Source organism: Eucalyptus grandis, chromosome 2 (assembly GCF_016545825.1).
Source record: "Eucalyptus grandis isolate ANBG69807.140 chromosome 2, ASM1654582v1, whole genome shotgun sequence".
Classification (NCBI taxonomy): domain Eukaryota; kingdom Viridiplantae; phylum Streptophyta; class Magnoliopsida; order Myrtales; family Myrtaceae; genus Eucalyptus; species Eucalyptus grandis.
The window spans coordinates 52,003,923-52,026,378 of NC_052613.1; the positions used below are offsets into that span (position 1 = coordinate 52,003,923).

The 22,456-nt window shown below is 41.4% G+C and overlaps 2 protein-coding genes across 4 annotated transcripts; both read left to right on the forward strand.

The window, feature by feature from the left end:
* The first annotated feature begins 241 nt into the window (after positions 1-241).
* LOC104433507 (protein DETOXIFICATION 29) lies at positions 242-4,832 on the forward strand. The gene is made up of 8 exons (XM_039306134.1): positions 242-749; positions 958-1,499; positions 2,234-2,320; positions 3,607-3,663; positions 3,734-3,972; positions 4,069-4,187; positions 4,315-4,401; positions 4,491-4,832. The coding sequence occupies exons 1-8, from the start codon at positions 348-350 to the stop codon at positions 4,575-4,577; spliced, it is 1,620 nt and encodes a 539-aa protein (XP_039162068.1). The 5' UTR covers positions 242-347; the 3' UTR covers positions 4,578-4,832.
* Positions 4,833-13,810: 8,978 nt separating this feature from the next.
* On the forward strand, positions 13,811-18,177 carry LOC104433508 (protein DETOXIFICATION 29). 3 transcript variants are annotated; one of them, XM_010046278.3, is made up of 8 exons: positions 13,811-14,263; positions 14,477-15,018; positions 15,772-15,858; positions 17,153-17,209; positions 17,280-17,518; positions 17,592-17,710; positions 17,838-17,924; positions 18,014-18,177. In XM_010046278.3, the coding sequence occupies exons 1-8, from the start codon at positions 13,868-13,870 to the stop codon at positions 18,098-18,100; spliced, it is 1,614 nt and encodes a 537-aa protein (XP_010044580.1). In that variant the 5' UTR covers positions 13,811-13,867; the 3' UTR covers positions 18,101-18,177. The 3 variants fall into 3 exon arrangements, with proteins under 3 accessions (XP_010044580.1, XP_039162350.1, XP_039162351.1); XM_039306416.1 differs by having other exon boundaries at positions 14,138-14,271; positions 18,014-18,164; XM_039306417.1 differs by having other exon boundaries at positions 14,148-14,275; positions 18,014-18,164.
* The last annotated feature ends 4,279 nt before the right edge of the window (positions 18,178-22,456 follow it).

Sequence of the window (22,456 nt, forward strand, 5' to 3'; positions counted from 1 at the left end):
TAGGAACTATTTATATCATTATCTTTTAAGGATCAATTTGTATGTCCCTTAACATTGACAGTGATGTTTCCCTTTTGCTGTACTTTAATGTTTTATTTTTGCAAACTGATAAAATGCAACTTGGACCTCCCTAACTCTCATATAAAATTCCCAACCACTATTCATACGTGTAGTAAAAATGATTATAATCTATAGTCCCCCACATCATGCCGAAGGCTACCATCCTACTCTCTGTTTCAGTCTTTATATAGTGATAATCTCTCTCTCTCTCTCTCTCTCTCTCTCTCTCTCTCTCGCGGCAGCTGAATCAGCGACAACACTAAGATTGCTACTGCTGCTGCTGAATCATGGAGAACGGTAAGCAGCCACTCCTCTCGCCAGCCGAGACGGTGGACCAAGCTGATCATTATGTCGGCGGCAGCGGTGGCGGTGGCGGCGGCAACCATGCCCGTGACCAGCAGGTGATCATTGCGCACCAGCCGCCCTCAACCACTGTCAACGACGCCTTCACCTTCACACCACAGGCCGACGACATTCCCCCGATCAAGGGGCCCTGCGACTTCCTCCGGGAGTTTGCCAGGGAGTCCAAGAAGCTGTGGTTCCTTGCTGGCCCAGCCATCTTCACCTCCCTCTGCCGGTACTCCCTTGGTGCCATCACCCAGGTCTTCGCTGGCCACGTCGGCACCCTCGAGCTCGCCGCCGTCTCTGTCGAGAACTCTGTCATCGCCGGCTTCTCCATGGGTATCATGGTATATCTGTAGATTATGCGTTCGCGTATCACTGTAACTGACATGACTATAGTACAAATGCCCACATCTCAGTTCTGCGCGCAGAAGATAAAATGATTTTTTTCTTAAATAAGTTCCGAGAATCCACACATATAGCTTAGTCCGATTGTCGGTTCGGGTTCGCGTGCCGTGTACAGGATAATGAATATGCTTGCAATGAATCTGGCAGCTTGGGATGGGAAGCGCGCTAGAGACGCTGTGCGGGCAGGCTTACGGGGCGGGGCAGTTGGACATGATGGGCATATACCTGCAGCGCTCCTGGGTCATCCTCAACACGACGGCAGTAGCGCTGTGCTTCTTGTACATCTTTGCGGCGAAGCTCCTGCGGCTTATAGGGCAGACGGAGGCGATCTCGGAGGAGGCTGGGATGTTCGCGATCTGGATGATCCCGCAGCTGTTCATGTACGCGATGAACTTTCCAATCGCCAAGTTCCTGCAGGCGCAGAGCAAGATCATGGTGATGGCGGTCGTCGCCGGGGTGGTGCTGGTGCTCCACACCGTGTTCAGTTGGCTGCTGATGCTGAAGCTCGGGTGGGGGCTCGTCGGGGCCGCCGTCGTGCTCGACGCCTCGTGGGTGGTCATCGTGGCAGCCCTGCTCGCCTACATATTCAGCGGCACGTGCGGGAGGGCGTGGACGGGGTTCTCCTGGAAGGCATTCGAGAACCTGTGGGGGTTCGTGAGGCTGTCCCTCGCTTCGGCCGTCATGCTCTGGTAACAAGTTTCGCTTAACATCTTAACGATCACTGTCGCTGCGAACTCATCTTTTAACATCCCTAGCATTAGGGTAGCGGTTGCTAGCTAGAGAACAAGCTACAGATGCGTTTAGGGCCAGTTCGAATTCTGCAAACAAGACTTGTCAAAACAGTGAAGACTAATGGTTAGCGACGGTGAAGACTAATGGTTAGCATTAGGGTCGTGGTTGCCCGCCTTCCTCGGTGTTTCATAGAACGGTGAAGACTAATGGTTAGCGACAAAATAGACGTGTCAAAACACGCTGTCTTCTCCTCCTTCTACCTCTACCAGTCTTGAACATTGACAAGTGAGGGAAGCTTTGACGGTGGACTTTTCTGCTCTCCACCTAGAGACGAGCCGGCCATTTTGGAATTCGACGGGGTCAATGCACGATTTTTAAACCACGTAGGCCATTCATTATTGGAATCTCGCGGACGATGGAGATACAGATGGTCTGCCGTGTTCCGTGCTCATCTCATATGCATAAAGATGCTTTTACCTTAAAGTCATCGGAAAAAGATTTTATAGAAAATGAAGAGGACCAGCAGAGAGTTTACCTCGACCTTTAATTACATATGTCTTAATCATATAATTAGATTGAGGGGAGTTAATGCAGCATTTGTGAGACGTAACCTTTGAAATTGACATCTCTACAATTGAATTTCACGTGCCTTTTTCTTTTCATTTCTTTTTTTATCTTCTTGTTGTGGCAGCTTGGAGGTTTGGTATTACATGGCGCTCATTCTCTTCGCGGGTTACTTGAAGAATGCGGAGGTTTCGGTGGACGCCTTGTCCATCTGGTATAGTTCTTCCCCATCCTTATTTAAGCCTTCTTTCTTCTGGGTTATCAATTCATTCTTGAGAAGCAAAATGGCCAGATCAGTTGAGAAATGCAATAAATACGAATGATTGGAGTGGGGACATGTCAATTTAATTTCGAACCATTTTCTATACGGCCTCTAAAATTAGCCTGCTTTTTTCTTTGGCAGCATTTTCTTTTTTTTCTCTTTTCGTTCTTTTCGAGGAGAAGAAAAAAAGCGGCTTTCGATATCACTGACGATTCCAAAGTGAGAAAACAGGGTTACAATCTGTGTCGCTTCCTGCAAGGACCGTAATTGACTAACGATAGCAATACATAGGCCCCATTACCAAACCTAGGAAAATAATCTCCAAACCTAGAATGGCGGTGACTGTTCGGTTCACTCCAGCTCTTCTCGATAAGGACAATCGTTATCCATATGTCCCACGTTTTGCTTCTAGAACTGGGTTTACTAGGAATTGTTCTGTAGTGATGAATCAAGGCTAAAGTTCCACGAGATTTTCCATTGAAGATGCAAAGTTTAAGAAATTCTTTAGATGCGCCTGAGGTTTCATGCGTTTTCACCTGATTTGCCCTCGTGAGTTTAGTTATCTTTTACAGTAGAGATTGGCTGAATTAGCACGCATATATATATATATATATAACACCAGATATCAAGTGATGTGATCTTGAAGTGCCCACCTACCAGTTTGAAAGAGAGACAGAGAGAGATTGAATCACCATGGAACGCGAGAATATGGCATTTGCTTGATTTGCACTGATAACCTATTCGGTTTCTGTGACATCACGAGTTGAGAAGTACGATAAGGTTTCATCTGCTGAAAAGTCAACTTATTTCTAGGATGTGCACTGTTCTCTTTACCTGTAGGTTCAATTGATTGGCAAGGTTCCATCGTCATTAGTCGTTCGTCGTTTTTCTCCAATGTTTTTGTAGAGCACCAAACATCCCATCATTGCTCAGATGAAATATCTTACTCTCATCTTTCTTCTTTGTCGTGTATTCGTTGTCTTCTTCTATTTCTCGTTCAGTTAAAGGAGAACGGTAAAGCTGCATTTTTTTAAGACAGGGATTTGTTATGAGTTGCGTATATAGGACCCACAAACATGACACAGATGTTTCTATTCGGTAACTGTAGTACACATTTTTTGGTTGTTTACACTTGGTAACAGGGTTAAAATGTAATTGGATAAGAGCAATGTGATTGAGGGCGCAGTTTGATTCTTGGTTCTGATGTTTGATTTGAGGCACTGTATCTGATGTTGCAGCATGAACATACTGGGATGGACACTCATGGCGGCTCTTGGAATGAATGCAGCCATAAGGTTGGTACTAGAATCGTAGGCCCTCGGAAAAATCTCTCTCTGCATCTGAAATGGTTCCCTGGTCATGCAGTGTGAGGGTGTCAAATGAACTCGGAGCAGCTCATCCAAGAACAGCAAAGTTCTCGCTCATAGTGGCAGTGATCTCCTCGTTCATGGTTGGTCTGGTCTTGTCGGCGATCTTGCTTGCCACTCAGGACGTATATCCATCCCTATTCTCCAGCGACTCATCCGTCCAGGCTCTGGTCAAGGAGCTCACGCCAGTGCTGGCCTTGTGCATCGTCATCAATAACTTCCAACCAGTGCTCTCGGGTAGATTTGCCAGTCTTTCTCTCCTCTTTTTAGCTCTCACTTTGCCAACTACACAAGTCTTAAATGTGCGACGGTGCTCCTACTCTTTCTTAACAGGCGTGGCCGTTGGAGCTGGATGGCAAGCCGCAGTCGCATATGTGAACATTGCTTGCTATTATCTGTTTGGAGTTCCCCTGGGTCTGATCTTTGGCTTTAAGCTAGACTGGGGTGTCAAGGTAAGTTTCCTTTCAAGCTCAATCATCTTGGAAGTAACAGTTCGACTCTTTGCAGTAATTTTACCGCTGATTTGATAAACTAAAAGCAATGCGAGATAGTCAAAGCTGATCGCTCATTGATATGCAGGGGATCTGGTGCGGAATGTTGATGGGTACAGTAGTGCAAACATGTGTGCTCGTCTTCATGGTTTATAGGACGAACTGGAACAAAGAGGTAAAACGGCTTCTTTATGCCTCTGTATGTTCAACGATATGAATGCTTCAGGAATAGGTTGAAGCTCATCGCTGTCTCTGCGCTTTCAGGCTTCTATTGCTGAAGAAAGAATAAAAAGATGGAGAGGTCCTTCTGAAGACCAGCGACTCGCAGCAGCGAACGACTTAGAGAAATGAAACGGAGCCCAATAACTCACCAGGAACGAAAGAATTTTGGCGGAGATGACCCTCATTGTAGCCAGTCGTAATTTGACCAGGCAACTCATGAGATGCGAGTATCCATCGCCGGATTCATTTGCTGTTCAACAAATTATGACGGCTTTTCGAGATTTGATTGGCCCCCAAATTTCAAGAGAAACCTCGGTCGCACGAGTTATTTAGTCATTCTGAGTCCATTGCAATATTTAACAAGCCATTTTATGTTTTTTTTCATCTCGCTAGTGATTGAAAATCTTGGTTGATCAATCATCCTTAATTTGAAATACTAATTCTTCATGCCTATACTCTGTCCAGAAAATCAATTCGCAGCATCATGGGAAGCCCAGAGGAGCCAGAATCACATGGAAATGTGAATGTCATTACTCAAGAACTGTAGTCACTGCACTCAAACGCGCATTCAGTCCTCATAAAGCGTACCTAAGTTTATGCAGAATTACGTATTACTTGCCCACTCATTAACGGGAAGAGTAACGCAAAGAAGATGCCGTGTTTTACTGTTTTGCAATTAAGTCCTGATTCTTCAGAACATGAGAACCAGAACAAAGTCCCCCTCTCACTTCCCTGATCTTGCCCAGCACTCCGTAACTTCAACTACTATGTCCGACTCTTGCCAACTGATTTCCAACTCCTCCGGCAGCAATTGTATTCGTCACGACCAAAAGAAAGGGAAAGAAGGAACAGCAAAAGTATAAATGAGAAAGAAGGAACAGCAAAAGTATAAATGAGCCATCTGTGCGATTCCGTTATTGATATTCTGCTGCGTGAGAAATACGAGGGATTAAATATACCGGCCCTCGCTTGAACGATAGTGTCGCCCAGAAATCATTAGCCAACAAGTATCGCTCGGAATCTACATTAATTTACAACGACAATTTTGAACGCTCAAAAAATATGCTTCTCATGTTTGGTGACATTTTTTAGGATGATAGATTATCTATTCTGAAGTTACAAACTCGTCTAATTGAGCCTGCAAGTTCATTTTTGAAAACTCAAGTGGTGATCATCCCTACACTTGGGTAAGACAGATGAATTACTGCATTGAAACAGTATGGTTCGATGCGTCGCTTGAAGGTTAAGATCCTAAGGGTCCAAAAATGCTGAATTTAACTAGAGTTGATGACACCGCAAAAACCAAGGTTTGGCAGGTCCATGAATGCACCACACGAAATGAATCCAAAGAAAAAACACAAAAAAATTAAGAAAAAAACGCTTGGAAAAAGAGAGAGAGAGAGAAATGAAGGGATAATGCATTGAAAATCCTAAATTTTGTTACGAAAGCATACTTAAGTCCTAAAACTCATATAAAATGAAATCAAGTCATGAAACTTATTAAATTGGTGTAATTGAGCCCTTTCGTTAATTCCGTCTAACTTGGCTAACGGAAAATGCTAGTATGGTTTATTTCTCTCTATCCAATGTGGCGATAATGTATTTAATATAATGTCGTTTTGGTCAAAATCTAATTTTTTTAATATAGTTTTATTCAAATTCGATTAAAAATAACTAAATTGAGAGAGAGAGAGAGAGAGAGAGAGAGAGAGAGAGAGAGAGCCTCGCTGCCAAATTTCCCACCTTTTTTAATTGTAATTTAGCTTTTTTAAATTTAATTTAAATAATTTTTGTATTAAAAATTAGATTTATATCAAAACGACATCATTCTAATCTTATATTTTACGTTGTAGTCGTTATCGTCACTTCGCAAAGAGAAAATATTAAAAAAATTTATGTCAACATTTTCTGTTAGCCAAGTTGGACAAAATTAACGAAATGACTCGATTGTATCAATTTAATGAGGTTTAAGACTTGATTATACTTTTTATAAGTTTGAGGAGTTAATTGTAATTTCATGATAAGTTTTAAAACTTTCGGTGCACTTATTTCCAAATTGAAAGAAAAAGAAAAATAGTGAAAAGATGTGGCTAAAGCCAAGTGTGCAAAAAAAAGAAGAAAAAAGCAAAAAATTTCCCCAACAGAGCAGTGATCTCTCAAGTTTTGGAAAGATCGGTATTGGATTCTCGTGGTCAATAAAGGATCTAAATGAGATCGCCGATGAAAGAGAAGATTGGTAACAATGCTAAGGTGATCACCAACTCTAAACACCTCCAACGAATTTTTTTAGCCTAACTAATCTTTCCATTTCTTAAACCTGCATTACATTTTATTTTTTTTTATAAATTCTCTTAGATTATGGCTCCTTAATTAACGTAGGAGCTTCAAATGGAAAAAAAATTGCTCGAAGAAGTTTAGACAATATTGTTTCTATCTCATTTTGAAGGGGTCTTTATTTGTAAACTTGGCGAAGATTATAAATAAAGAATATTTCTTCAAAATCATAAATTGAAATAATCTTTTTTGATGAGCCGTAGGCCAAGTATAGACAAAAGACTTCTAAGATTGGTAAGCTTGTACTGCTTGCTAGAAACCTCAAACCCTTGTTGAGTGTTTTCTTCTTTTCCAACATTACTTGTTGGGATGAAATAGCCTTCTAAATGAGAGTGAGCCAAAAGCCCTTCAAACTAAAACTCTTTCATTTAGCATTTCTAAGAAGTCCACATTATGTGTGAAAATTATCTTAATGATGATGCTCCAAGTAGAAATTTGGTGATGCATAGTAAAATCGTTATGCATAAACCTCAATCAAGTTGATAGACCCCAATGAATCTTGAAATGTACATTCCAGAATAGCGTTAGCATCAGCATTTTTATCACATTCCACTTCTTCACATTACATTTCATATTAGAAAATGGGGGTGGATTCATTGAGATCCACATTCCTAACAAAAAGATTCATTTCATTATGTTGTGTTTGCATAGTCAAAATTTAGGTATCATTTTCTCCAAAAGAAACATTTGCAAGCTTATTTTTAAAGAGAGGCATTTGTTGATACATAAATTTTGACAATGTATTTAGCCATTTATTAGGAGAATTATCAAAAAAGTCATAAACTTATTGCAATTGTGTCAATTTAGTCATTTTGGCCAATTTTGGCTAATTTGAACAATTTTTTTAATAATAATTTATTTTCTTAATTTTTTTATTAATTTTTATCTCTCTCTTTTCTTTTCTTTTTCCCTTCTTCCTTCTTCCTCTAACTAGGCTCAACCTCGCCGGCCACTTTGGTGAGGGCGAGGCTGAGCCTTGCTAGATCTGGTAAGGCCTCGTCGACCCTTGCGTTTGGTTGGCAACAACCAACCAAAGGAAGAAGGAAAATGGAGGGTAAAAAAAGAGAAACAAAGAAAAAAATTAATTAAAACACTTGAAAATATAAAATATTATTAAAAAAATTATCTATGTCTGTACCAACCAGCCAAAATTAGTTAGATGGATTGAATTAGTACATATGCAAAAGGTTTAGAACTAAATTGACAAGAAAAAAAGTTTATGACTAAGTTGACATAATTATAATAAATTTAAGATTTTTTTGGTAATTTTCTCACTATTCATCACATGGAAAATTAGGGATCATTCTCTACCTCTAATAAAAAAATTATTAATTTACATTTGCATAGTATTAAATCCACATAAATTGCATTTTGATTGGATAGGTGCCGTAAGGCTTTGAGTTTAATTTAATATTCTAGATTAGGCTCGCAAGAAAGTGAAAATCGGAACAAGCCCATGGAAGATTTATAGTGACCAAAAATCACGTGGGGTGCGCATGGGGTACCAGACTAAGGAAGTGGGTTCTTTGATAAAAACTTAGAAGGAGACAAAGCTTATCCTTTGAAAATCTTTTCCTGCCATGAAAAGAAAGAAGCGGCAATTATGGGCACATGATATATGGTCAAGAATATGATGTCGAAAGCATGCACATATATAGAAGGAGGAAATGACAAGAAAAAATTGGGTGACAGTTTTAGATATATAGTGAGAGTAATAGTTTATTTTAGAGCATAAAAAAATTAAATAATAAAAAAATTATAAATTATTGTACGGTCCACTTATATAAAAATTTATGACTCACAATAAACTGTTATTCTCACAATAGACATAAATAATATTATACTAGCAAAGTCCTAAACATTCAAAGAAGACTAGGTCGACAGAGGACTCTCTCCTTAGCAAGAACATGAGCAAAACCTGGAACTTGTTAGGTTTATTATTTTTTAGAATCTGGAATTTACCCTACATACTTTAGAAATCGGAACCTACCATGTCACAGGTTCTAAGTTCTATCTAGGTTTCACATGTATTATTAATTAAAGGATTGCAGTGAATAATCACATTTAATAATTATCATTTGTTATTTTAATCCATTGACCACAACTTATATTCTCAGTAGTATTGGCATGCGACACACGACACGACACGCCGACATGTCTTTTCTAAAAAATAAAAAATTCCGACATGTTGGGAAATATTATATATTAAATGTATAATTTGATATATACATAATAAATGATCATTTTTATAATTATTTTAATTAAATTAATTTGATTCAAATTCACAAATAAATAAATAATAATAAAAATCCTATAATGAATTTACACTACAAAAATATTAATCCACCATTTGTTAATATCATTCATTGTTTTAATTTGACAAATTCAACTCTGTTCTAATAATCCATAAAACTTGAAAGAAAACAAGCAATGCACATTCTAGACTCGCGTGTCAGAGTGTGTTAAAAGAGAAGAGGAAAAAATAAATTGGAGGGTGAATTGTGTGTCACAAAAAGTGAGAGTCGGTAGAGAAGAAAGTACTAGATTTTTCTTCTTTCTCCATTTATCATCATCATCATGATTATTATTATTATTATTATTATTATTATTATTATTATTATTATTATTATTATTATTATTATTTACATATTTACATTTTGACTCCTCATTTATTGAAAATTTTTATAGTTGAAAATGTGCATATTAGAATTATGTGTCGGAATTCCAAATTTGCATATCAAAATTCTAGACTTGAGTATCAGAGAGTGCCAGAAAAGTTGACTAGGTGACCAAGTGTCAAAAAGTATCGGAGAGTATCAGACACATGTCAGAGTGTCCGACACTACATGAAAGCTTATGGATAGTGTTCATGCTTCAATAACTCATATTTAGACACATGAAGAATATGAATTATTATGAATTATTTCCTAATTAAAAATAGGTAATCGCATAATTTAGGTAATTTTCTATTTTAGTTCAAAAGAAAATGAAAAAAAAATGACATGCATATGTCACATAGAATTAGTTGCATTATTGCCACATCATTACATTGCCATGTCATCATTGACTTGTCATCATAATATCCATGTCATTATATTCATGTCATTGCTTGTCATACTAGGCTTATTCTCAATTCTTTTGGCCATCATTAGAATTGGGTTGCACATAGAATGTACGCCACATGTCACTAGTAAAATTAGGATCACATAAACATAATTTAAATTAAAATTGTATCTCATGCATTGCGAATGGTTTAATTTTCATTACAAGAAAAATCCAAAAAGAATTAATTGATATTGCAATTAGAAATCTTGTTTAGGTCAAGCATTTATCGTTTAGTTAACATTTTGCAGAAGACTTGGTGCGATGGACTTAATGGAGGTTTCGCTTTGCTTGAGACGTTGACCATGTCTAATTTTTTAATCCCCTGTGGCTCATATGGAGCATCGTCCCTTGCCAAAGGAAAGCTTATGTCCACCAATGGATCGAGCATGACTCGTGTCTTGTCGGTTTTAAGTCCAGTAAACCAACGTCGGACGCAATTGAAATGGTGCTGCATGATGCTATTTTGTCACGAGTTAAAAGATGCCCATTGTCCCTTTTCTGGGACGTCATATGTTTTAAGTTGAGAATCGTTCAACTTCTAGAATTAGATTGTAATTTGACCTTGATAAATGCTAAGCTTCAAATGGTTGGCAGAGTCTTCTTTGATTCTAACTGCATCATCAACGACCTTAAGAAGTGGAGGAAAGAATAGCGGTATCTTAAATTTACATCGCTTTAAGACGACAATTTACATGAGGAAGTTTTATTTCTTTTCTCATAATAGTTGGAGTAGCAAAAAGGTAAATAATTACCCTCAATACACTAATCAAGTTTGGAAAATTGCACTTCTAAAAGCATTGATTGTATCTAATACAACAGTAATCAGTGCATTGCATTGTGCAAAGTTTTTTCACTTTTAGTGGCTTTGGCACTTGTTAACAAAATTTGGACTATAGTAGCGAATTTCTCATTTATTTTCATGCTAAGTAGATCCTATATCTCAAAGCCTTTAAAGAGATGGTCGAACAATTACACACTCGATTTGGACATAGCAAGTTCAGTGTTCAGACACATGGATGCGGCAACTCATGTGTATTTGTAGGGATTAGTTGGCCAAAATGTTCAAACTGTTAAATATAAAGGAACAAAAGTTGATGGAGAAGAACAGAAACGGCACGTGTTGGAAAACAATAAACAAAAGGAAGCAGAGGACTTGGCGATGCAGCAAACTACAAGAAATAATGATCAACGGTAAAGAACTTATAATAAAGACCAGCTTGGATCGACATCAATGAAGGAGATGCTCGAAATAGAGAATGACATGGATCGCCAAGTCATGTAAAACCAACACGTGTGCTATAAGGGGTAATCGGTTAGGTGTATTCTGTTAAAAGGAGTAGCTGTATTCTGTTTTTCCTTGTAACCGAGATTCGGTTTTATCTGTTCTTCATTGAATGTACTTTCTCTTCTATATAAGAAGTGAGGAAGAAGATAGATAAGAAGGTGAGAGAATGAAAGAGAGAAAGGAGTATCTTCTATGAATGCTCGGCATTCTTGTATCAGATAAAAGCTTCGAAGAATGATCAATGGCAGGAGGTCGCGATGCAGAAGCTACAAGTAAGATAGAGTAGAGGAGGTAGAACAGAGAATCTGTACTCATTACTAATTCAAATACTTTGTATTACAATGATACAATTGATACAATGAAATACAAATCACTTCCAGAATCGATTATTCTATCTTAGATTCAGTTCTTCATTTCATCTGCATCTATTCATCCTCGTATTGCCATCTGGTTCTTCATCTTCTCACAAACATCATCTACAGTGATCAGCACTATGATTGTTAACTTATTTATTATAGCGGGATAGTAAGGGATGAGGATGCGGAGTTTGGTTGTTGATTGAACGCAAGAAGAGGTGGACTACAGTTTCGTAGCAAAGCACCTTGCTCATGCAGCTGCATGTTTGGTTGCACAAACCAAATACTACGTTTAGTTTTTTCTGAGGGAAAGTTGTCGGGGGAAATGTAAAAGACTTTAGCCTAAAGGATTTTCGTGAAAAACAATTACTGTATAGTAGATATGTTTAAAATCGGCCAACTTGAAGCCAAGCAATTTGGGTAAAAAATTCTCAATAGAGAAAAACCTCCAAAAAAAATACAATTCCACCAACGAAAATGACGTGAGCGATAGGTCTAAGTGAAGAGGGCGAGCTAACTAAGCGAAAACTAAAGAGGGCAAGCTAGTGAATGAAGCACGGAGTTAAGTGAGCGACGAATGAGGTGCAGAGTTGAGTGGGGGAATTGAGCCAAGAAGCGGAGGCTCTTGTGCGAAACTTAGAGAAGGGAAAGTAGAGTTAGGGTTTTATTTTTGAAAAGGGGCAAAATTGGACTTTTAGGGCCTGTTTGTTTTCATTCTTTTTTTCTGTTTTTGAACAAAATTTCTGTTTTTTTGTTCCAAATCTATTTTTTTGTTCCCAACGAACACATTTGAAACAGAAACGAGAAACAAAAAAAAAAAAAAAATGTTTTCGGAACAATTTTTAAGAACAAATTTTCAATCTCCTCTCTTTTTCTTCTCTTTTTTTCTTCTTTTCTTTTTCTTTTTTCTTTGGCCGGTCGCTGGCCTTGGCCATGGCCGGCGACCTCGCCGGAGCGTCATCGGCCCCTAGCGAGGCCGAGCGTTGTTGGCCCCCTCGGCGAGGCTCGGCCTCGCCTTGGCTAGCGAGCTCGGGCTCGCCCGGATCCGGCGAGCCCGAGCTCGCCCGGCCTTGCCCCGCCAAGCCTCGCCGTCGTGGGGCAAGGCAGAGCGAGCTCGAGCTCGCCGGATCTGGGCAAGCCCGAGCTTGCCCAGACCAAGGCGAGGTCGCCGGCCTTCGTCGGCCGGTCGCCGGCCATGGCCGAGGTCGGCGGCGGCCAAAAGAAGAAAAAGAAAGAAAAATAAGAAAAATTAAATAAAAATATTAAAAAATTAAAAGAAACAAAAAAAAAGAATACAAATTTACCAAATGTGTTTTTGTTCATTTTTATTCCCAAAACAAGTTTACCAAACGTCTTCTTCATTAAAAAATTGTTCCTCGGAACGAAATAATTTTTTCTATTTCTGTTCCCTGGAATAATTTTTGAACAGAAACGTTACCAAACGCGCCATTAGTAAACTTTTGAGAGACAAAAGGGCAATTGACGAAATTTCATTAATTAATGGAAGTCTCCTTCCGAAAAGGCTAAAAATGCAAGACAGGTGAGGACTTGCATCATGCTTAGCTAGTTTTCACCGAAGGTAGGGGCAAAAAACTTTATGAAAAACTCTCAATTTATACTAAGGGACTTTAAAGCCTCAAAAACATAAATAATTTTTGAATTTTGACCCAATACGCAATGTAGTCAATAAATTTTAACCCAATATGCAATGTCATATATAAACTTTTGATTTGTTTAATATGGTCTTTAAACTTTTGATACATGTTCAATTTAGTATCTAGACTGCATAAAATGTTCAATGCCGTTGTTAAATTTAAATTAATAAATGACAACATTGAATATTTATAATCTAAAGATTAAATTGAACATGTACTTATAGTTTATGGATCATATATAACAAATCAAAAATCTATGGACAACATTGCATATTATGCTAAAATCTAAGGACTCCATTAAATAAATTTATAACTTGGGAACAATATTATATATTTGGTCAAAGTTTTGAAACTATTTATGTCATTATTGTCGTTAAGGATTAATTTATATGTCCCTCAACATTGACAGTGATGTTTTCGCTATTATTGTACTTTAATGTTTTATTTTTGCAAACTGACGAAATCCAACTTGGACCGCCCTAACTGTCATATAAAATTCCCAACCACTATGCATACATTCAGTAAAAATGATTATAATATATAGTACCCCATATCATGGCGAAAAGTACCATCCCACCCTCTATTCCAGAGTCTTTATATAGTGATAATCTCTCTCTGTCTCGCGCGCGCGCGCGGCAGCTGCAGCAGCGACAACACTAAGATTGCTACTGCTGCTGCTGAATCATGGAGAACAGTAAACAGCCACTCCTCTCGCCAGCCGAGATAGCGGACCAGGCCGATCATGATGTTGGCGGCAGCAGCAGCGGTGGTGACCATGCCCGCGACCAGCAGGTGATCATTGCGAACCAGCCGCTCTCAACCACTGTCAACCACGCCTTCATCTTCACACCGCGGGCCGACGACATTCCCCCAATCAAGGGGCCCCGCGACTTCCTCCGGGAGTTCGCCAAGGAATCCAAGAAGCTGTGGTTCCTTGCTGGCCCAGCCATCTTCACCTCCCTCTGCTGGTACTCCCTTGGCGCCATCACCCAGGTCTTCGCTGGCCACGTCGGCACCCTCGATCTCGCCGCCGTCTCCGTCGAGAACTCTGTCATCGCCTGCTTCTCCACGGGTGTCATGGTATATATGTAGGTATACGCGTTTGCGTATCACTGTAACTGACATGACTATAGTACACATGCCCACATCTCAGTTCTGCGCGCAGAAGATAAAATCATTTTTTTTTTTTTTTATAAATAAGTTCCGAGAATCCACACATAAAGCTTAGTCCGACTGTTGGTTCGAGTTCGCGTGCCGTGCACGGGATAATGAATTTGCAAATGAATCTGGCAGCTTGGGATGGGAAGCGCGCTAGAGACGCTGTGCGGGCAGGCTTACGGGGCGGGGCAGCTGGACATGCTGGGCATATACCTGCAGCGCTCCTGGGTCATCCTCAACACGACGGCAGTGGCGCTGTGCTTCTTGTACATCTTCGCGGCGAAGCTCCTGCGGCTGATAGGGCAGACGGAGGCGATCTCGGATGAGGCCGGGATGTTCGCGGTCTGGATGATCCCGCAGCTGTTCATGTACGCGATGAACTTTCCAATCGCCAAGTTCCTGCAGGCGCAGAGCAAGATTATGGTGATGGCGGTCATCGCCGGGGTGGTGCTGGTGCTCCACATCGTGTTCAGTTGGCTGCTGATGCTGAAGCTCGGGTGGGGGCTCGTTGGGGCCGCCGTCGTGCTCGACGCCTCGTGGGTGGTCATCGTGGCAGCCCTGCTCGCCTACATATTCAGCGGCACGTGCGGGAGGGCGTGGACGGGGTTCTCCTGGAAGGCATTCGAGAACCTGTGGGGGTTCGTGAGGCTGTCCCTCGCTTCGGCCGTCATGCTCTGGTAACATGTTTCGCTTAACATCTTAACGATCTCTGTCGCTGCGAACTCGTCTTTTAACATCCCTAGCATTAGAGTCGCGGTTGCTAGCTAGAGAACAAGCCTCAGATGCGTTTAGGGCCAGCTCGAATTCTGCAAACAAGACTTGTCAAAACAGTGAAGTCTAATGGTTAGCATTAGGGTCGCGGTTGCCCGCCTTCCTCGGTGTTTCATAGAACAGTGAAGATTAATGGTTAGCGAAAAACACGACTTGTCAAAAACGCTGTCTTCTCCTCCTTCTACCGCTACCGGTCTTGAACATTGACAAGTGGGGGAAGCTTTCACGGTGTGGACTATTCTGCTCTCCACCTAGAGACGAGCCGGCCATTTTTAAAATTCGACGGGGTCAATCCCCGATTTTTAAACCACGCTGGCCATTCATTATTGGAATCTCGCGGACGATGGAGATACAGATGATCTGCCGTGTTCCGTGTTCATCTCTTATATAAAAAGATGCTTTTACCTTAAAGTAATCGGAAAAAATATTTTATATAAAATGAAGAGGATCGGCAGAGAGTTTTTTTTTTTTTTTTTTTGGTCGGTAACCGGCAGAGAGTTCACCTCGACCTTTAATTACGTATGTCTTAATCATATAATGAAATTGAGTGGAGTTAATGCAGCATTTATGAGACGTAACCTTTGAAATTGAAATCTCTACAATTGAATTTCACGTGCCTTTTTCTTTTCTTTTCTTTCTTTATCTTCTTGTCGTGGCAGCTTGGAGGTTTGGTATTTCATGGCGCTCATTCTCTTCGCGGGTTACTTAAAGAATGCGGAGGTTTCGGTGGACGCCTTGTCTATCTGGTATAGTTCTTCCCCCATCATTATCTAAACCTTCTTTCTTCGGGGTTATCAATTCATTCTTGAGAAGCAAAATGGCCAGATCAGTTGAGAAATGCAATAAATGAGAATAATTGGAGTGGGGACATGTCTATTTAATTTGGAACCACTCTCTATACGGCCTTTAAAATTAGCCTGCTTTTTCTTTGGCAGCATTTTTTTTTTTTTTTCTTTTCGAGGAGAAGAAAAAAAGCGGCTTTCGATATCACTGACGATTCCAAAGTGAGAAAACCGGGTTACAACCTGTGTAGCTTCCTGCAAGAACCGTAATTGACTAACGATGGGAATACATGGCCGCCATTACCAAACCTAGGAGAATAATCTCCAAACCTAGAATGGCGGTGACTGTTCTGTTCACTCCAGCTCTTCTCGATAAGGACAATCGTTATCCATATGTCCCACGCTTTGCTTCTAGAACTGGGTTTACTAGGAATGGTTCTGTAGTGATGAATCAAGGCTAAAGTTCGACGAGGTTTCCCATTGAAGATGCAAAGTTTAAGAACTTCTTTAGATGCGTTTGAGGTTTCAAGCGTTTTCACCTGATTTTCCCTCGTGAGTTTAGTTATCTTTTACAGTAGAGATTGGCTGAATTAGCACGCGTATACACACACACACACACATATATATATAAGACCAGATACCAAGTGATGTAATCTTGAAGTGCCCACCTACCAGTTTGAAAGAGAGAAAGAGAGATTGAATCACCGTGAAATGTGAGAATATGGCATTCGCTTGATTTGCACCGATATCCTATTTGGCTTCTGTGACATCACGAGTTGAGAAGCACGATAAGGTTTCATCTGCTGAAAAGTCGCAACTTATTTCTAGAATGTGCACAGTTCTCTTTACCTGTAGGTTCAATTGATAGGCAAGGTTCGATCGTCATTAGTCATTCGTCAATTTTCTCTAACGTTTTCGTAGAGCACCAAACATCCTATCATTGTTCAGATGAAATATCTTACTCTCATCTTTCTTCTTTGTCATGTACTCTTTGTCTTCTTCTATTTCTGGTTCAATTAAAGGAGAACGGTAAAGCTGCATTTTTTTTTTTTTAAGACGGGGATTGTTATGAGTTGCGTATATAGGACCCACAAACATGATACAGATGTTTCTATTTGGTAACTGTAGTACACATTTTTAGGTTGTTTACACTTGGTAACAGGGTTAAAATGTAATTGGATAAGAGTAATGTGATTGAGGGCGCAGTTCGATTCTTGGTTCTGATGTTTGATTTGAGGCGTTGTATCTGATGTTGCAGCATGAACATACTGGGGTGGACACTCATGGAGGCTCTTGGAATGAATGCAGCCATAAGGTTGGTACTGGAATCGTAGGCCCTCGGAAAAATCTCTCTCTGCATCTGAAATGGTTCCCTGGTCATGCAGTGTGAGGGTGTCAAATGAACTCGGAGCAGCTCATCCAAGAACGGCAAAATTCTCGCTCATAGTGGCAGTGATCTCCTCGTTCATGGTTGGTCTAGTCTTGTCGGCGATCTTGCTTGCCACTCAAGACGTATATCCATCCTTATTCTCCAGCGACTCATCCGTCCAGGCTTTGGTCAAGGAGCTCACGCCAGTGCTGGCTTTGTGCATAGTCATCAATAACGTCCAACCAGTGCTCTCGGGTAGATTTTCCAGTCTTTCTCTCCTCTTTTTAGCTATCTCTTTGCCAACTACACAATCTACTCTTCTTAACAGGCGTGGCCATCGGAGCTGGATGGCAAGCCACAGTTGCATATGTGAACATTGCCTGCTATTATCTTTTTGGAGTTCCCATGGGTCTGATCTTTGGTTATAAACTAAACTGGGGTGTCAAGGTAAGTTTCCTTTCGTGCTCAATCATCTTGGAAGTAACAGTTCGACTCTTTGCAGTAATTTTACCGCTGATTTGATAAACTAAAAGCAATGCCAGATAGTCAAAGCTGATCACTCATTGATATGCAGGGGATCTGGTGCGGAATGTTGATGGGTACAGTAGTGCAAACATGTGTGCTCATCTTCATGGTTTATAGGACGAACTGGAACGAAGAGGTAAAACGGCTTCCTTATGCCTCTGTATGTTCAGCGATATGAATGCTTCAGGAATAGGTCGAAGCTAATCGCTGTCTCTGCGCTTTCAGGCTTCTATTGCTGAAGAAAGAATAAAAAGGTGGGGAGGTCCTTCTGAAGACCAGCGACTTGCAGCAGCGAATGACTTAGAGAAATGAAACAGGAGTGCCAAAAAAGTCCTAAACCTTTTTACGGTTTGCCAATTCAGTCCTTTCCAGCCAATTTTGGCCGGATTTTGGTGACTAGACGGTAGTTGGCTAATGTGGCCTGATCGGCGCTGACGTTGACCACTTTTAATAATATTTTAATACTTTTGAATTTATTTATTTTTTCTTCTCCTCTTCTTCCTCCAGCCGGTCACTAGACCTCGGCGACCCTTGACCTTGCCGGCCACCTCGCCAGTGGCCGCGAGGGCGGCCTCGCCCTCCTAGCGTGAGGCCGCCCTCAAGGCCTAGGCGGCGAGGGCGAGCCCCGCTAGCTTGGCGCGAGGAGGTGGCCAGATTCGGTCCTCGAGGTCTTATGGAACCGAGGCCTATTGTCGTCCTCCTCCAACACATCGACGCCCAGCGGCATGGAGGTGAGCTTTGCGGCACATGCCGAGAGCGCCTTCTCGACGATTTTCAGGCTCAGGTCTTCATTCGCTTCCTCGTTGTTGTCGTTGTCGCTGCTACCGCTGAGTGGCACCACGAACTTTGGCTCATGCTCCGCGTCGTCTCCTTCGTCGAGCTTCACCCCAGTCGCTTCACTCTCCTCCCCATGCTCCTCACACCGAGCTGGTGGGGGTCTCCTTCACCTACAATGGGTGAGGCTCGACCCTCACTAGATTTGGCGAGGGCGAGCCTCGCTGCCCAAGCCTTGAGGGTGGCCTCGCGTCGGGCGAGTGAGGCTCGCTCTCGCCAGATCTGGTGAGGGTCGAGCCTCGCTGTTGACACCTATTTTAAAATTTAATTTATTTTTTAGAAAATAATAATATAGCATTTGGTTGTAGAGGGAAATTTTGAAAAAAAAATTGAATTCAAAATAATTCAACGGCCGGATTTTGGAGCCATTTCTTTGTTGAAGAGGTTGAGTGAATATCGCCGGATCTTCAACAATTTCAAGTTTTTCTTCTATAAAAGAGAAGCCGAGGCTTCGGTTTGTGGGGGCTTCTCTTCATCTTTCGGGGAAGGAAAAAGAAAACACAAAAAAGGAAAAGTCAAGAGAAGCTTTAAACTTGCGCAGAGAGAAAGAGAAGAGAAAGGGAGAAAAGTTAAAAAAAGGGCAAAAAAAGGAGAAAAGTGAAAAATAGAGCAGAAGGGAAAGAAGGTGATTGGACATTTACTGTTCATCACCCTCTTCCCTCTGCTGGTTCCGTCTCGGCCCTCCTCCCGCCGGCTCCGATTTTTACTCCTCTCCACCGCGACGACCGGCTCCGTTTCGCTTCAATCCGGCGACGCTTGAGTTCAACACCGAACCCGACGGAAAGCCCTCGATCCGGCGGCCCGTGTTGCACCGACGCGCCGCCGAACGGCACGACGACCCGAGCGACCACCACGCCGCGACCACCCAGTGCCGATCTGCCTCTGTACTGACGTTGTTGCTGCTCTAGCCGAGCCCGAGTCGAGCCATTCCACCCTCTGCCCGAGGAACTGCTCCTCCGTTGCAGCCCGACGACCGCGCCTCTACAACCCGCAGCCTAGCCAATTCCGAGCAGACCCGCCACCTCCGCCGCTGCTCCAGCATCACTCAACACCGGCGGACCTCCATCGCAGCAGCCCGCTCCCCGCGACGCCAGACCCGCACCCGACGCCGTCCGCCGCTCGTGTCCTCCCCTCGCTGTGAAGAAGAGCAAGATTACAGATGAATGCTATTGAAGAAGATGATTCCTTATTCTCTTACGTATTATGGTGTATTCACCTCAAAAATACAGAGCACCTTTTCAATGGAGTATTCTCCTCTCTATTCTCTCATAGACGGTTACAATGAATCAATGTTTGAAGAAGAAGTCGCTCTTTATCTATATACAACAGAAGCTTAATAAAAAAACCGAATGCTAGCTGTCAACGTAAAGACTTTAAACAGAAAAGAACTTATTTCACAAAGGCTAAGCTAACGAATTAACTCGCCTCTCTTTTCCTTCTGGAAATTGTTCACGTGATATCTTTTCTTCACCGACTTATCTTCACCGTCTTATGTAGATACACAGCTGGCCTTATTTGACAGCATTACTGGTTACACAATTGCGAATTCTACTTCTTCCAAGCTTCTCCAATGACAGCCATAGACTTGTCTTGATGCAGTCTAACTTCTCTGTTTCAAGCTTCCTCTACATTCCGAGCTTCAAAGAATGAATGTTCTTAACATCCCCCTCAAATTGGGAGGGGATGAAAATCCCATGCCCAATTTGGTACGAAGATTAATATGAACAAAACGTGTCAAAGGTTTTGTAAAAATATCTGCAAGTTGAAGATGGCTAGGAACATAACTAATACGGAGAGATCCTGAGGAGACTTTCTCCCGAACAAAATGGAAGTCTACCTCTATATGTTTGGTTCGGGCATGAAGAATTGGATTGGCTGTAAGAGATATAGCAGACTTATTGTCACAAAATAGGAGAGTAGGAGACGAAGAGATATACCAATATCACGCAAAACAAAAGCAATCCAAGTAAGATCAGCTGAAGTAGATGCAAGAGCTCGGTATTCGGCTTCGTGGAAGAACGAGAAACAGTTGGTTGTTTCTTAGCTGACCAGGAAAGGAGATTTGATCCAAGATATGTACAGTAGCCAGTTGTGGATCGCCTGGTGTCAGCACACCCAGCCCAGTCAGCATCTGAGAAGCCATAGAGAGCTGTGGAGCTACGTGAATGAAGAAAAAGACCAAGATGAGTAGTGCCTTTGACATAGCGAAGTACTCTTTTTAATCGATGAAGATCCGCAATTGTTGGATGCTGCAATTTTTGGCACAAGGTATTTGTTGCATAAGCAAGATCGGGTCGAGTAATTGTTAAGTATTGAAGCCCTCCCACAAGGCTTCTATACTCAAGAGGGTTCGAGCAAAGTAGTATCATCTGTCATAGGAGTTACTCGAAGTGGAAGAGGAGTTGATACAGGCTTACAGCTGGTCATATGAGCTCTTGTTAATAGATCAATGGCATATTTGGTTTGACAGAGAAATAGATCATAAGGAGAGCGTTTGACTTCAATGCCGAGAAAGTAGTGAAGATGGCCCAAATCTTTCATGTGAAAGTGACGGCTCAGTAACTCAATCAAAGTGGTTAGTAACTGAGCTGAGCTTCCTGTCAGAACTATGTCATCAACATATAGTAGTAGTAGAACTGTGTCTGAACCAGAGTGAAGCACGAAGAGAGACGGGTCAGCAGTACTACAGAAGAAACCATTCTCCAGGAGAAAGTTGCTAAATTTGTCAAACCATGCTCGTGGTGCTTGACGAAGGCCATATAGGGATTTCTTAAGTAAACATACACAATGAGATTGTTGAGGATCAACAAAACCAGGGGCTGCTCCATGTAAACTGTTTCATTCAATGTACCATGGAGAAAAGCATTTTTAACATCTAGCTGGTGTATAGTCCACTTCTTCATTATTGCAACGAAAGGACTATCCGAATAGTGGCATGCTTGATGACCTGGACTAAATGTTTCAGTAAAATCAACCCCAGCTTCTTGATGAAATCCCTTTGCAACTAAACGAGCTTTTAATCTTTCTAGACTGCCATTAGGTGTTAGTTTAGTTTTAAACACCCACTTACAGCCTATAACATGCATCTGCTTTGTTCTAGGAACTAAGAGCCATGTCTGATTCTCATACAAGGCATCCATTTCCTCCTTCATGGCTTGATACCATCCTTTATCAGCTAAGGCTGTTTTGACTGATTTTGGTTCCAAAGGTACTTTATAGTCAGCCAAATATGCATATTTGGGGTTAGGTTTGATGATACCAGACTTCAATCGAGTTTGCATATAATGGACAGGAGAAGTACCTGAAGAAGTGGCTGTTAAGTCTGGTTGAACTTGATTAAAGATAAGTTCTCCTGACTCGGCAATTTGAGATAGAGCATCTTGTTGCTCTGTAGCAATCGAGTCTGACTGTTGCTGAGGAGAAGTTGATATATGTGGAACACCCTCATATTGTGATATATGAGTGCGATCGATTATTCTGAAGGAGGTAGTTGAAATGCTGTTGTATGATTAGTGGAAGGGTTGTCCACCGAGGTTGTATTTGTGGAATCAAGAAGATTAACCACATCTGCCCATTGATTATACAAAGTTGTGTACTGATCATAGTCAGATATTACCTTCCTTTTAAATGGAAAGAAGGTTTCATCAAAGACCACATGGCGACTAACATAAATTCGGCCATTAGTAGGTACAAGGCAACGATACCCCTTATGCCTTTCACTATAGCCCAGAAAAACACAAGTGAGAGATCTAGGGTCGAACTTGTGTTGAGCATAGGATCGAAGACACGGGTAACAAGCACACCCAAACACCTTGAGATGGTCATAGCTAGGCT